The sequence below is a fragment of the Denticeps clupeoides genome, chromosome 6 (genome assembly GCF_900700375.1).
Source record: "Denticeps clupeoides chromosome 6, fDenClu1.1, whole genome shotgun sequence".
NCBI classification, from domain to species: Eukaryota; Metazoa; Chordata; class Actinopteri; order Clupeiformes; family Denticipitidae; genus Denticeps; species Denticeps clupeoides.
In genome coordinates, this window is record NC_041712.1 from 1,889,469 (window position 1) to 1,906,077 (window position 16,609).

The 16,609-nt window shown below is 40.4% G+C and overlaps 1 protein-coding gene across 2 annotated transcripts in view; it reads right to left on the minus strand.

Annotated features, from left to right (window-relative positions):
- Nucleotides 1-13,212, minus strand: part of kirrel3a (kirre like nephrin family adhesion molecule 3a) — a 114,869-nt gene extending 101,657 nt beyond the window's left edge. For both annotated transcript variants that reach the window (XM_028983589.1, XM_028983588.1), the window contains exon 1: nucleotides 12,874-13,212. In XM_028983589.1, the coding sequence (XP_028839422.1) occupies nucleotides 12,874-12,916 (43 nt within the window). In that variant the 5' untranslated portion in view covers nucleotides 12,917-13,212. The remainder of the gene's footprint in view (nucleotides 1-12,873) is intronic.
- Nucleotides 13,213-16,609: the final 3,397 nt, after the last annotated feature.

A 16,609-nucleotide genomic window follows, 5' to 3' on the forward strand; every position in this document is an offset into this window, starting at 1 on the left:
GCATTTATAATGCTATTTAATTCAAAATTAACAAAGGAAGTGAAAGATTGAAACAGGATTCACCTCCTGGGGAATTGGGTAAACAAACATTTTAAAGTATGAAACATCTGAGAAAACAAACAGTGAGGTGCAATCAAAAGATAAGGCCACTGTTGCTGTGAACAGAGGTTCCTTTTACTGGACCAATAAAAAGTAGCATGCAAATGTCCAAGGCAATAGATGGTGAAAGATGTAAGCATTTTAAAGCATTTTTGATTCTGTTGTAGACTAAATTAAGTAATGAGGGAAAATAGTCAGTTCTAAATAAGAACTTGCTAAAATGTGTCAGTGGAGTAATATACTGTAAATTATACGCTTACATGAGCACATGTAAGCACATGTAAGCAACAAAAATTTCGGCCTGTCTCTCAGACATATCAGCATGGATGTCTGAGCGACACCTCCAACTCAACCTGTCCAAAACCGAGATTCCGATCTTTCCGGGCAACAATTCCCCTCAGCAAAACCTTTCAATTCAAATTGGCTCACTACTGTTAACACCCACGGCATCTGCAAAAATCCTTGGAGTTTGGATAGATGACAAACTGAGTTTGAACCATCACGTTGCTGCGATCTCCAGATTTTCTTTCTCTCGCAACAGGCTACGCAGCTCCTCGTCCAGGCAATGGTCATCTCCAAACTCGACTATTGTAACTCTCTCCTGGCTGGAGCCTCTGCAGTCACCATAAAACCACTCCAGATGATCCAAAATATGGCAGCCCGTCTCATCTTCAATCAGCCAAAATACACCCATGTTACACCTCGTCTTACCTCTCTCCACTGGCTCCCGGTAGCTGCTCACATTGAGTTCAAATCCTTGATGCTGCCTACAGGGCTGTAAATGGAACTGCACCCTCCAATATCAATACTATACTACCTAGCTACACTCCTGCATGCCCTCTCAGATCAGCAAACGAAAGGAGACTAAAAATTCCTTCTTCACTGGGTCTACGATTCCAATCATCTCTGTTCTCCGTTGTTGTCCCTGGCTGGTGGAACAACCTGCCCTCCTCCAGACGACTAGCCGAGACTATCACCACTTGTTTAAATGTATTATAGACAAATCTAACACTTACACACGCACATGCGTACACATTGCACAAACAATACAAGAATGTATAAATACATTATAATGTTTCTTCGTCTAGCACCTAACAATCTCTGAGCATGCTCCTCGCTGACAAGTTGAGCCTTATCAGGGCTCTTAGTTTGTAAACTCAATATTCTATAGAAATCGAACGAGAATTGCTGGTGTCTTCCTCTTGTAAGTCGCTTTGGATAAAAGCGTCTGCTAAATAAAGTAAAGTAAAGTAAAGTAAAGTAAAGCACATAAATTAATAAAAATGCTCAAAAATCCAGCAGTCTCAGGTGGGACCTGTTAGGACCTGTTGATCAGCTGTATGAGCGGCAGCTGATTTACAGCATTTATCAGACGCCCTTAACCAGAGGGACTTTATACAGAGCTGCATGAGCCCAGCCGCTGGGCATCACAGGATCGCTTTTAAATGGGAAAAGAAGGTTTTATTCTCAGGCTGATAACCATCATATCTCCTGTTGTACTGTGGGATTGTGAATACACCTTTTTGAAGAGGAAGGTTAATTCTGGTCCTGGCCTATTGTATTTTTCATATTTCACCAAAATTTGTCCCATCACAGAGGGCTCACCTGCCCTAAATTTCTTTGTCCAATAATTCCTTTGTGTTGGGCTAGCTCCTGCTCATCATTTGTCAACAGACCAAAAGTCGACAGTTTGCTTGGAAGTCGCTCCTGTTTTATATTCTATTCACTTGGATTTCAGCGGACTCCTTATTTTGGACCAAAAATAATATCCTGGATTCTATTTCCCAAAATATTGATACACGACTTCTTATCCTGATAATTTCCGAATGTTGGTAAAAAGGATAACACTGGTTTAAAACCCATTTTGACTTGATATTAGTGGTCAATTTAAGAATTGTAATGTTTCTCACAGGACAAATTAGTATGGGCCTTTTGGTTGGATAAACTACATTTTCTGTTTTTCCCACAGTGAATTAACAGAAGTTACTGAATAAATTGTAGTTCTGTAAGAAATAATATAATGGAAATGCAAGGAAAGGAAACCAACTCCTTCTATCTGAAATCATGTTTACATGTTTTTTGCTTCTTAAATCAGAGCAAAAGGAACCACTCAATAACAGAGTTGTTGTTTCTGAAAATCAAACCCACACATTGAGGCTGATTTACTTCAAAACCCATTGCCTCTTAAATCAAAGACTTTGCTATTTGTGTATGAAAAGAACGTGAGCACAAACAGAGAAAGAGAGTGAGGATGGGTAGAGCTTGAAAGAGCAAAGCAAATGCAGGCACAATTTTACAGAAGAAACGCACCGTCAAACACCCACCAAGTCCTTACAAATCTTATCCAAGTTTCAATCATGGAGGTCTTGCATTATATTCCTCACTTAGTTTCAACCTGCCATTTACATTGGCTATGAGGAATCTTAGCCGAGTCTGTTTCATTCTTTAACAGCTGCCACTTCGTTATATGAAGCTCATAAGGTTTTTGCTCTTTGCATCATCAACTGTACAATTCTGAATTGCAGCATAGCAATACTTCTCACAATAATGGCTCTGTGGTGCCTTATTACACTGTTTACAGTGGCAACATCACAGGTTGCTGCATCATAGAAGCTGAATCTGTAGGTGTAGGACAAAAGCAGTTTTAAATTCAGTTTTCAAGAAGTTAGAAGACAAGTCATAAATAAATCACAGGTAAGAAACTAGGCAAAAAAAGTATGATGATAATTTTCTGTGTGCCTTTTTATATTCTGAAATGGTCCTCATTTGGGTTTAATTGCGAAGGCGAATCATACCATATAGGGTCTTGAAATCTGTAGCAGTAGTCACATGATGCAAATCCTCAACACAACAGGCAATCAAGATACAAACAAGCACACTCAACTATGGAGGTCACATGATAATTCTTACCCCCAGCAGAACAAGGAAAATGTTTCAGTCAATATCCAGTATGTACATCTATAAACATGCAACAAGTCTAACACTACTAAAATTATGCCTTGATGTGTGAAAACACCCTTACACTGAATAATGTTAATGTGGTAATTAACTGTATGTTCTGTGCAAATTATAAAAACATTAATAGTCCTATAGGGAATGTGTAAATCAATGTGTTTTTTCAATTGATTTAGTTGATAATTAACCTATAGCAACCTCAAGTTCACTACAGTGTGAAAAAGCATATAGATCTGAAATGAAGAGCATAACCTGTCATGCAGAGGGAAAGGTGTGAAGGCAACAAAAGTTTTTATTCTCAAAAACCAAAACAACACATGCAAAACATAACATGCAAGGTCAAAATCTCAATATTGAAGATTGGACCCCCGCAGCAGGGTGCAGTTGGGCATCACATAACCTGTGTCTTACTACCTTTCTTCTATGCTTCCATTTTCATGCTGGGTTGGTAATTCTTCTGATTTGTGTATGTGTAGTCATGAGTGTTTTTATGGTAATCATTTTATATAACTGAATCCCAGTGGGACTCGGAAGGCCCAGTTTGGTACCTTTAAACACCTGGTTCAGCTGGTGAGCTAATTACCAAAGCCTTCAGGGGTCCAGGCAGCTGCACTGGACCACAACACGGCAGACACAGAGGAACCCTGCTGTTGGAAAAATGTGCTTGCATGTCAGGTGATTGGTCTCTGGTGGCTGGCATATTTAAAGAAAGATTATATTTATTTCTATTCTAGTAATAATAATACACCGAGTGGTTTGCATTGCTCCCTCACATGCATGCGCATGAATGTGAACCATCGATGGGTCAAGACGTGGGTTGTTGCTCCCTGGGACTCTAAACTGGAACAGATAAATTGTATGGATGGGAATCAAGTTGTCCAAACCACAAAATTACATATATGTAAGCTATGAGTTGATCAATGTGGTCATTGTAGTGTGGGATGAACATGGGATGAAGTGCTATCTTATTCCACTCCTAAGCTTGTGTGCTGCAGTCTGGCAATTTAATTTCTTAAACCCATATCCCTAACTGATGCAACATACTCCTCAGAGAAGAGACAGAATCGTCCAAATCTTAATGGACGTTGGAACATTACCATTAAGACCAGGATGTAGAACCCTGCAGGTTTTCGACATTCGTGCCCAGCCCCATGCCTTGCGGAACATGGGGCTCAGCTTTGGTTCTGCACAACAGGCCTGCAAATGGTTTCAAAGAGTAGATATTTAGGGGCAACATTCATCTTGCACAGCAGGAAATAGATCCTGGGCACAGGGGGGTAAAGTAGTGTAAATCAAAAGTAAAAAGGACCAAGAACGAGGACAGCCAACATGAAGAGCCTTCAAGCTAAAATAAAAACCTCATGTCTCTAAATAAAGGTCATATTTTCTTTTTTGTGCAAACATGAATATAATTTAGTTCAAACTATCAGTCAAACTACATTAAGTTGGCAGCTGAAGAGGAAATTAAGGTTTCAGCTAAATGAACCCTTCATGTTTGGTTTGTGCATATTAAGTGTATTAAGTATGGACATTATGAAATACTGTTTTTTTCCAGAAGTTCCATAAATTATAGTCATTATTTTAATAGTGATCTCAATAGTCAAATCTGGACCGTTGAAGTTCAAGCAGCACATCTGACAGATGCGTCAGCCTCACAGTGTCGTTTAAAAGTCTAACCTCGTTCCTCCCTCGGCAATCGCTTTCAATGTTTCCTCCCTGGCTAGCACTGAAAAAATATTGAATGTACACTCCAGTCCTCGCTTCCTGCTATCTGATCTGACATTAGGCCTTTTATGAGGTTACTTCCCACTCATCCCTCATTACACGGCCCTCTGTGGTACCATTATCACTGCAGATAAGGCTACAATAAACTGCACTCCGCTCGAAAGGTTTGCTGTTTATCAACTCCTTTCCAGTTCAAGCTGTATCTCCTCCTACCATCACAGCACATTTTGACCAGATCTTAAATTAATGTCTCTTCTTCCAGAAAAATGCAACAGCAGTGACAGCAGACAAGGCAATATGCTGCTGAAATTTGGAAGAATATATGTTTGTACAGCAAATGTTCTAGCTTGTGGTCATGAAGAGTTGTACTCTTCCTAGCTTGGGTGTGTTCATTTATTCCCTGCTGGACTGCTGTGTTAGAGAATGAAAATTGTCCCTTCGTCCATATCATAGAAAGATTCTTACTCCTATTTATGTATATGCTAGGGTGTGTGTGTGTGTGTGTGTGTGTGTGTATACACACCCTATATACACTGAACAATTGGCAAGGGACCTAAATCGGACTGTCTTTAATCAGACAGATTGATTGACTGGTCAGTCTGACATATTTCCGGGCTTGCTGACGTTTTTACATGGGCTTGCGTGGTAAATGAGTGGTCAGGTGATGCTTTTTCAATTAGCATGAGAATGGTTGCAAAATGGTTGAAACAGATTCTAGCCTCTGGCGATTGTGTTTTGTTTGCAGAAGCAATGAAAGCGATGTCTGGGATTTGGGAAAACTTTGACCATGAAGTTATTTGGGGCAGTGGTGGCCTAGCAGTTAAGGAAGCGGCCCCGTAATCAGAAGGTTCCCGATCTGCCAAGTTGCCACTGAGGTGCCACTGAGCAAAGCACTGTCCCCACACACTGCTCCCTGGGCGCCTTTCATGGCTGCCCACTGTTCACTCTGGGTGATGGGTTAAGTGCAGAGGACACATTTCACTGTGTGTGCTGTGCTGCTGTGTATCACAGGTGACAATCATTTCACTTAATTTTAAACATATAAACAACCCATTCTTGACATAAAGCAAAAGTGCTAAGTGCATGCGCATATTGAATAACTGGCGTGTTTTCGCTGAACCAGGAATAAGAAATGCTCGGCACTCATTCTGGCTGGAAACAAGAGCTTTTTATTTGTAAAAGCTGGTAGGCAGAGTCAACAATACAACACACCCACTTTTTGCTTTTAACAAGAATGTGGCTGCTCTTATTCCCCAGCACTGCGCACCACTGGCCTACAATAAACTTTGAAGTGAAGGGTTATCAGCCACACAGTTGTCATGCACGAACAAGACAGAGAAGAGACAGTGCGTGTCGGTAAAGACAAAAACCCCAGAGAAGGATGATGCCACGGAGGCAGGTGAGTCCCCAACCCCCCCCAGGTCGAGGGGTTTAGTGTGCTGGGACAGTGATGGTGGTCCCCCCGTGAAAGGCATCTCCCAACAGGTAAAAAGCATCAGGCTTACTAATGCAGTAGACAGCAGCTGAGTCGTTTCTTAGGTGCAAGAATTTGGCTATCATCTTAGACCTGAGCCTACTTCCATGCTTCACAACAGCTGTCAATGTTACAATCTCTCAGTGTCTTTAACACTTTAAAGTATTCAACCTTATGCTCACTTACTCAACACCTCCCGCATGCCAAACTATGATTTAACCTTCCTCACACAGAAACTGGGTCTATAATGTGCCGCAAATTTCAGTGAATAAAGAGACAATTTCCATGCTTGACTTAAAATTGTAAAATTGCAAAAATTCTTCATACCAACTGACAATTCTCACGGTCTTTGAAAAAATTCAAGTTTTGATACCATTTCAAATTGTCCATGTTCTTCTAAACAATCCTAATAACCTTGATTAATTGGGAACAGCCATTTCAATCAACTCATGGTAAAAAAAAGTTAGTCAAGTGGGTTTTACACTCATCTATAAACCAGAAGACTACAAAGTCACAGGTTGAAACCCCACTTACTACATTTGTGTTGCTGAGCAAGACACATAACGCTGAGTGTCCTGAACTGTCCCTGTAACTACTGATTGTAAGGTGCTCTAAGTAAGAGTGTAAGAGTGTCTGGTTAGTGCCGTAAATGTAAAAAAAGAGCTCAGTGAAGACCTGTTCCCAATTAAAAAGTAATTCCACACTATGGAAAATCTTAGAAGACGTATTAGGAAATCAAAAGTGACACCTGCTCTGGCATGTGCAAGAGGTGAAGATGAATCCAAGGATCCAAAACAAGGCCAACATGAACAATGAGGGCCATGCTAGTGCCAACATCTCAAGGCAAGGCATACTGCTGGATTCCAAGGATGCAGACCACGAAAAAGGGAAAAATGTCACCTGATGCCTTCTGGTCTTCTATTTTGTAGTCAGATGATAAAAAAATGAATTCTTTGACCACAATATAGGCTTTATTTGGTGTAAAAAAAAAAGAGAAGCATTGAACCCCATGAACAGTCAGGCGTGGTGGTGGAAACATAATGCTTTGGAGTTGTTTTTCAGTCAAGGGGTCAGGAAACCAAATCAAAGTAAATGGCACCATGAAAAAACTACATCACGATGACTACATCACGATTCTCAACATCAGGCAATTTTCAGGGAGACTTGGCCTTGGAAAGCACAATGACCCAAAACACACAGCAAAAGTGGTGAAGAAGTGGTTAGCTGACAAAAATATTAACGTTTTGCAGTGGTCCAGTCAGAAACCTTACCACAGAAACCTTTTCCACTGATTATTGAAAAGGGTATGAATACTTGTGTATGACATTTTTTGTCCAAATGTAAATAAAACAAGGCAATACTTTTTCACAATGATATTCCTTATACATTTGGGAGATCCTGTATCATTTCCAGTCAGAAAGTAACTTCTTGGTTAAATAAAACTAACTATAAGTCAAAATTTGGTTAAGGAAGTGGCCCTGTAATCAGAAGGTTGCCGGTTCGAATCCCGAACCGCCAAGGTGACACTGAACAAAGCACCGTCCTTTACCGTTACTTTAAACACAGATTTCTTCCTATTGTTCAGCAGATCACCATTTGCATCACGTTGACGGCCGCCACCCTAAAGGTAAAGCCAAAAACGAGAACCACACCTCCCAATGGCAGACATAGTTCCAAACAGGATAGTACATTACATTGCACATTGTAGTCAGCTTTTAATACCAATGCCCTACTTTTGATGTGCAAATTACAGAAATTGTGCACACACTGGATTACAGAAACATGTTAATAGTTTCCATTTTTCATTTGGAACTGATGCAATTTTTAATTTGTAGCTATTGATAATAATTTATGTTTGAGTGGTCAATGTAATTATCTTCAATATGACCAATAACAGCAGTTTAGCTATTGCTTATTGTATTGCTCAGGAAAAAATATATATTTTATATCTTAAGGACAGACAGTAAATACTGAAACTTTTATAAAAAAAGAAACACACTCCCACGGTAACAGCTTGTCTATGTCAAACGATGGCATCAAACCCAACAGTTTACGATCAGAAAATAATGAGACAAAATTAGCCATATGTACTGGGAAGCGTTTTGTACCTCACACACACACACAACACACAAATGGCATCATATAATGAACAGTTGCTTATTTTTAAGACTGGCGGTCCGCTGAGAGTTTGCTGTTTGTTTGAGATGGTCAGCCCAGCTGGCCATTACCAGCCCAGAAAGGAAGTAGATGACATCAAGACCTTCTCAGCTCTCTCTGTGAGAGGTGCATCATGATGATACACAAGTAAACATAATTGTTTGAAGGTGAATGTGTGTGTGTCTGTGTGTGTGTGTGTCTGTTGGGGGTGAGGGCAGAAAATGCTTTCCCTCTCCCAGATTCCCAAAGTATGAGCTAAAAGGCTGATTTACATTTATATTGCGAGCCGAGCTCATGACTGTAATTTCTGTCATGCAACACACCACCACCCTCTCTCCACACACACACACACACACACACACACACACACACACACACAGACTCTATCATGAACAGCTCTCACTGCCTGTACCGGACAGGGAGAAAGATGGGTGAAAATGTTCAGGTGTGATACCGGGCTGGAAGATTCCGGCAGGTGCTGAAGTAGTTACAGGATCAGGAGCTCAATTCGTCAAAGTGCCTCCCATCCCACCACGCAAAATACATCTCCCGTGCTCTGCTCCATGCAGGATTTAACAGGCTTGTCAATGCGTTTACTTGGATGTTTGCTCACATACTTCAACACCTGCCAAAAGGCAGACTGTAACAAGCATTCCGACGACAGGAAAAAATGTCTGGCAACAACAACATTCCATGATAGAGAAAGACACCACAAGAAAACAACAACATTTATTTCTTATATAGCCCAAAATCACATACTGTATGTTTCAATGGGTTTTGACAGGCCCTACAGTTGACACCCCCCACATTTGACCCTTCTGCGCACAAGGAAGAAAGGAAGAAACCTTGAGAAGGAGTGATACAGAGAGGGACCCCCTTCCAGGGTAGAGTGAGCATGCAAGTGGTGTCAGTGCAGGGTTTGTGATTGTCCAATAAGAAAAAAAGGCCTATAGTTGTAGAGGTGGAGAAGTCCAAAATGTAGTCCAGTGTCATCGTATACATTACGTGTCCATTATGATGCTACTGGTCCATTTGAAGATCCCTGAAGCTTAAGATGTTATGGAGGTGGAGACTGTGGTTACCCTCTGGTTCATTTCATGCTAAGTCCTCATTTAGCAGTTGCCAGAAACCAGGATTTATCTCCTGGTCTCTTCACTGGAGTCTGCCAGTTCTTGGAGAGAACAAACAGAATCAGCAGCAGACAGTGGCATTGTACGATACTGAAATATGTGGTTATAGTGCAACAGTGGCCTGGTACCCTAACTAGGAGAGCCTAACTAAGGTGAATTTAACACTGTCTGTGCTTAAAAGGGTGACAGTGTGATAAAGTGGACTTGTTAATTGACACTGTGTCTGGGACTTTAACAGAACGCCAGAGAAAACAGATGTGTTTTCAGTTTAGATTTAAACACTGAGACTGTGTCTGAGTCCCGAACACTGACTGGCAAGACGTTCCACAACTGCAAAGCTCTATATGAGAAGGATCTGCTCCCAGCTGTGACCTTCTGTACTTTGGGTACCAGTAGTGACCCTGCACCCGTTGATTGGGCATGGCGAGTCATAAATAACTAAAAGTTCACTCAGGTACTGCAGGATGAGATCATTTAGAGCTTTATAGATCAAAGGTAGGATTTTATACTCAATCCTAAATTTGATGGGTAACCAGTGCAGTGATTGTAAGACTGGGGTGATGTGGTCAAATTTCCTAGTTCTAGTTAGAACTCTGGCTGCAGCATTCTGTACTAGCTGAAGTTTACTCATGCACGTACTAAAGCATCCAGACAGTATTGCGTTGCAGTAATAAATGCATGGACCAACTTTTCGTGCATTGAGATGCTATTTTTTATTTTTGCAATATTTCTAAAATGAAAGAATCCTAGTGATATTATCTACATGCAAATCGAATGAGAGACCTGCATCAATGAGGACATCTAGATCCTTTTTTCAGTATTTGGTGAGATAGAAAGGCTATCCAGAGTTATGATGTAGTCGAACAGCTTGCTTCTGGCTGCTTGAAAACAAAATAGATAACAACATTTATATTTTCACTGACCTAGGTTACTGTATCTCATACTACACACACACTCATAATCAGAAACAGAATTGCATTTCATTCATTATGAAAAGAATGTCCATAAAGAAGAAATTAAGAGGTTTGGAGACATGCCTCCTTCAGTAAACACATTCTGAATATAATAATCTTATTAATGCTCTTTATTGCATGCTAGCTGTAGTTACATTATCTTCAGCTAAGGTTAGTGCAGCGAATTCTAAAGGGTTGATATTGTCAGCAGATTAAATCTATTTAACCTGATTATTGATTCAGTTTGTGCGCTCCAACTGAGCAGCAACCTGTCCAATCTGGCAACATTGCAAGGCCATTTGAGCATCAAATGTGAATAGTTTAGTTTGGGACCAATACATACATTGTAAAAGTATAGCAATATAGATCATAATTATGCTTTTATCAAAACATACACTACCATTCCAAAGGCACATTTAGAAATGCATCAACTTAATCAAAACCCTCTACAGTGAACTGGCCAAATCCAGTTGAGTATTAAGATTATTCCTCTATGTCATTATTTCTAACTTTGCAAATAACTTCTTTTTTTAAGGAAACCAATGAAATTTCAAAATGACAAATGCTAGTGTACCTTAACTTATAAAGGGGCAGTGGTGGCCTAGCAGGTAAGGAAACTGAGCCGTAATTGGAAAGGTTTGAATCCCAAAACGGCACGGTTCCACTGAGGTCCCCTTGAGCAAGACACCGTCCCCGCACACTGCTCCCCGGGTGCCTTTCAAGGCTGCCCACTGTTCACCACTGTTCACATTTCTTTGTGTCACCCTGTGCTGTGCTGTGCTGCAGCACTTTCACCTTCACATTCGAAATTATGCAACATTATAGTGTGTTAGTCCATATTATAGAGACTGATAGATAAACTGTGCTCTCAACTTCTCCTCTGGAGTTTTCTGGACTCCTGCCCCCTGCTGGAATCCTTTGCTCAACCCACAACTATAATGTATGTAGACTGCAGGATTTCACTTGGCACAATATCCAACCAGTTCCCAGACACAACCATTTTTGGTAAATGAGTCTTCACAAAATATTCTGCTGCTGCTTTATCAGCTCTGTGTACAATGTGTCCGGCAAAATTTCCATTCCGCGGTTTTATTATGTTCGTCTGTTAATATACACACTGTTGCAAGACAACAGAGAGGAATTAGTTCTGTCCATGATGCGGAATAGTTTTTGTCTTTTGTGTATTTCTACATAATCACAGGATAAAAAGGATGTGCCATGTTGCTAAACCATTGCGTCCTATACAGACCTAAGACATTTGCACACATAAAATGGAATCATCTGCTGCCAAGAAGCCCATTTGTATCTCAGTGTTATATATCGAGTTAACTCAGGGCTCCAGAACACACGGATCCTGCGGACTCAGCGGCAGAACCGAGCTCTTCACATGCTTGTAAAGTCAAATGTAAGTTTCTTCCTCCTCTTTTAAAATGATTTGTATTGCATTGGTTTTTGTTGCACTCTTGACTGCCAGAGGAGAGTCACAAAGCCGCACGCTGCTTGGAAGTCGGAGTGTGGGCTGATGAATGCAGAGCAGCAGCAGCAGCGCCTGTGATGGGAGAGCGGCTCTGACAAAGCTACAGGCTCACATGGCGCTAAGCATTGCACCATAATTGCTTTCAAACTGCGGCGCCAGCAGCAGGGAGGAGGGAAGAAAGACTGCGTGATTTGTTTCTGCTTAAATCATGCTGTTTACTGTCCTGTAAAACACAGCAACCCACTTAAGTGTGTAGTTTGTAAGCGGGGGACATTTTTTGTTTTTTGTAAAGGGGGTAGGGATTGAAAAGGCCTTCTTTAATTGTAACAACACTCTCCTGAAAAAAAAAAAAAAACACAAAATTGTATTAACATCTCTGTGCCAACCCTCTGATTCTGCTGACACCATGTGCAGATATTTGTAACTTTTCTTCTGGCGAGGGCCAGTCCACTGGTGTCTGGAAACTGTAAAAACCCAGAGAAACTCCCCATTTCCACTGGCCAGTGGTACGAGGACGACTCAGGGACGCACCATATTTAACAGAGGAGAGTGGAAACAGAGTCTGGAGACTGGGTACACAGATCAGGCTGGAGGGTGATGTGGATAGAAAACTGGGCCCAGAGCAGGGGTGTGTGTGCAGTGTGTGCTGTGCTGTTTGCCAGGCTCAGAGCCGGACCTTGTAAATAAGAGTGGAGTATACGACCACCACATGTTGACATGCGCGTGCATGAACCCACGCTGACACCGCGCGCGCGACCCGGGGCGCGTCCCAAGCGGCTTCGGCAGCCCACAGCAGATTTACACTTCGCAGTGACATAAACACGACCGCGCTCTTTCTTAACGCGCCTTAACGTCCGCTTCTAAAGGGAAATAAGAAGGAAGACGGGCTGGAACTGCACTCACCGAATCCAAGGAGCCACAGGAACGGGAAGACCCTGGTGATCATGGTCACCGGGAAAAGGACGGGAAAGTCCCTTCAGTGGAGCTCAGTCTTATTAACAGTGTCAGAGGAGACACTATATTATCTTTTCTCCTCCTTCTTCTTCTTCTTCTTCTTCTTCTTCTTCACCGTTTCTGGTAATCTCCCCGCGCGCGCGCACTGTTTTCTGTCCAAACGCAATGAAAGTCCAGCGCAGCTCCGTCCAGATATATTAATGTTTGTGTGTGTTTGTGTGTGTGTGAGAGAGAGAGTGAGAGACGCATACACACAGTTGGTGCGCTTGCACGTCTCCTCTCCTCTCCTCACTGGTCTCCACTAGTGCGCTCCCAGCATCAGCGGCGGCGGCGGCGGCGGCGGCGTGACTCCGCCCCCTCCACCCGTCCCTCCCAGCGCAACGTTCAATCAAGTAACAACGTAAATACACAACTGTAACTGTTGAAAAAAGCACTACATAACAAAACATAATTAGAATAAGGAGCACAATAATAATATTATACATTCCAATAATAAAACAATACATTATGAATGTTGTTTTGTTCTATTGTTAGTAGCAATATGACCAATAATATTATTAGTAGACCAATATTATTGTTATTACACTACGAAATAACATCAATACATTTCAGATTATATGAAATATTTGTACAGTATAAATTTGCTTCAATTAACATGCAAATTGCACTCTGTTAAGGTAGAGCACTTCTGTATGTAAATGTCTGTCAGTAAGTCTTCAGCTGTCCAAGGAAGGTTTTTGTGGGGTTGTGCTGGTCAAACCAGCTAATACATGCCACAAAATGTTGAATTTTTCAACAGGGGAGAGGGTTACTAATTTGTTCATTTCTTGTTTCTTCATTATGTGGTCTTTAAAAAAAACTGATTGTCAATATTGTCCATTTACTAACTATAAAGCTATTGTGGCACCCTAAAGCCAGTTTGGCTGTGCCTTAAATTTTTGTTGGACGTGTGAGTGAGTAAAATATTCAATAATGATAACACTCATACCATACCATATTTATTTATAAGGCACTTTAACACTTTAACACATTAAAATGAAAATTAACCAGAACAGGACAGATATGGACAAAAAGTTCATTAAAAATTAAGAATAAAAAGAAAACAAAATAAAATAATGATGCAATTTGAATTAAGCAAGGGGTTGAATAAAACAGAAAATATTTAAGACAACATATTAAAAGAAGAAAGAAAGGACTAAGAAACCACATGAAACACTGCATAAGAACACCGTATAAGAACCCAGTCACATTGTGTTAAAAGCCAGGGTGTAAAAGTGAGTTTTTAAACGAGATTTAAACACAGTGATTGACGGAACCTGTCTGACACTGATTGGTAGGTCATTCCATAGACATGGGGTGGCCACTGCAAAGGCTTGTAATTTGACCTAGGAACAGACAATAGTCTCTGGCCTGAATGGATGGAATGTAAGAACAAAGAAGGTCTGACAAATAGGCTGGAGCTGAGCCATTCATTGATTTAAAAACAAATAAAAGAATTTGTACCAGTGAGAAAACGTACAGTTAAAAATGTTAAAAACAGACCCCTCTGAATAAAATTAAGTTTGGCGCACACAACCATTCTGCCAACATGGGTTATAGACACAATGAGAATGCCTTGAAAACTATGGTTTTAGGCAATGAAGGCTTTGCTCAGTGGCACCTTGGCGGTTCGGGATTCGAACTGGCAACCTTTTGATTATGGTCCGTTTCTTTCCCGCTGCCTCTGGAAAAGCTTTATCTGCCCCATGGACACCTCAATGATTTCTGTTCTTCATCTGTCTGTGAGATGAATAACTGCTTTTGGCAGCAGTATAGCATGCCAGGAGAAATTTCAGAGGCATTGTTTCAGAGGCAAAGTTGTTACCACTCAGCAAACAATAAACTTTTAAAATGTACATTCGGAATTTAGCTATATTTCGAACGCTGGTGTCCCTGGGGAGAACCAAGCATGAATATCAAAACGCGAATATCCTGGGTAACCGTATAATGTCAGTGACAGTAGCTTATGCTTTATCTTTCCCTCTCTATGAATATGTATTTTGTGCTGCCCCAGTGAATGCGTGGAACGCAATCAAACGTATTTCTCCAGCTAAAGTCTCCAGAGTCATCTTCATATTTCTGTAAATCCATGCAATCGATGAACAACAGAACTGCGTCTTCAGAGGACTGCATACAAACAAGTTCAAAGTCTTTTCTTTTCAGGTCAAAGTGTTAAAGAAGCCAAAAAATAAACAAAATCAATGTTCCTCGTGTTGGCAGATTGGCTAAATATGAACAACTTGTAGTCTTGAACTTGTGACATAAATGACAGTTTATGTAAACAGAGTTTCTTTTGTAAGTCACGTGCAGGTATGCATTATTTCAAAACATGATGATATATGAAAATTAAGATGAGTTGGAAACAACCAAACGTCTCAAAGCATTGTATGCATAGAGGGCATGGGAATATGCATAGAGGGCATGGGAATATTTTAACCTCTGTGATTAAATAGTCATTTTCTCCTTTGAAAATAACTATTTAAAATAACCTTCAACAGTAGCATTTTCACCCCATTGGTTACCATGGCGATTCTGATTTCATCTGCTGAAAGGGCTTGACATGGGAGGTCAAGGTCTGAATAAAGGTTTAATGTTCTTTATTTGTCCTGTACATATTAAATACATTTTGTGAATTTGCTAGTTTAGGTCACGTTGCTCTATTGCTGTTGATTTTGGATTTTATTCATTAATTAATTTCATCAATTGTTTTCAGCACTTTATATACCAATACATTGACAGATATCAATTCTTTTATTGATATGGATTTGTGATTATTATGTTGAAATGTGACATTTATCTTCATTTTCAGCTTTCTAAAAGCTGTCTGATGGTTTTTAAAGCCCCATTACCAGAAAAGCCACCAACTACGACTTTAGATTGTTTTTACATCAAATGTATCTTCTGAAATTGTCTCATCAGACCATAACACATTTCTACATGCTTTTGTGAGAGTTGATAATGTTTGGTTTTTTTGGTTTTGTTAATTGTAACTGGGTCAGAATGTTTTTCTTGATAAGAATATTATTCCATCTTGCAACCCTACCCTATAGTCCGGATATACTTTCATCAGTTTTCCAAAAAAAATCCAGCAATGACACAGTTGTTCCTTAATTTCTCCACTTTTTGATGACTGTCTACAGTCGTCCATGGTATAATCCAAAACTGTGGAAATAATTTGTACTTTTCCCCTGACTGACACCTTTCAACAATTAGATCCTTTTGATCCATTAAGCTCTCTGTGAACCATGGCTTTTGATATAGCAGGAGTAAATGTCATGAAAATACCAGCACAGTTGAACTTTATTTGAGGTTAATAAGAGTCTCTTAAATTGATTAAAGGTTCTCTATTATGAAAACATCACTTTGAGAGATTATATAACATTGATATGAGTACCTCTAGCCTGTCTATTGTCCTTCAGTGCCTAGAAATGGCGATAGGTATAAAGAGTCAGAGAGTGACAGCTCAGACGGTTGGATCTGGAATTTGTCCCCTTATGTCATCATAAGGGGAATGGTTACCTCCCCTTTCTTGTTCTTTGTCCACCCAGAAAATTTCCCACCCCTCCCCTGAAAAAGGAACTCCACCAACTGTCATGTCTTGAATATGTGCGAATTAATTTTTTTCTGGAAAAACTCTGACATGACT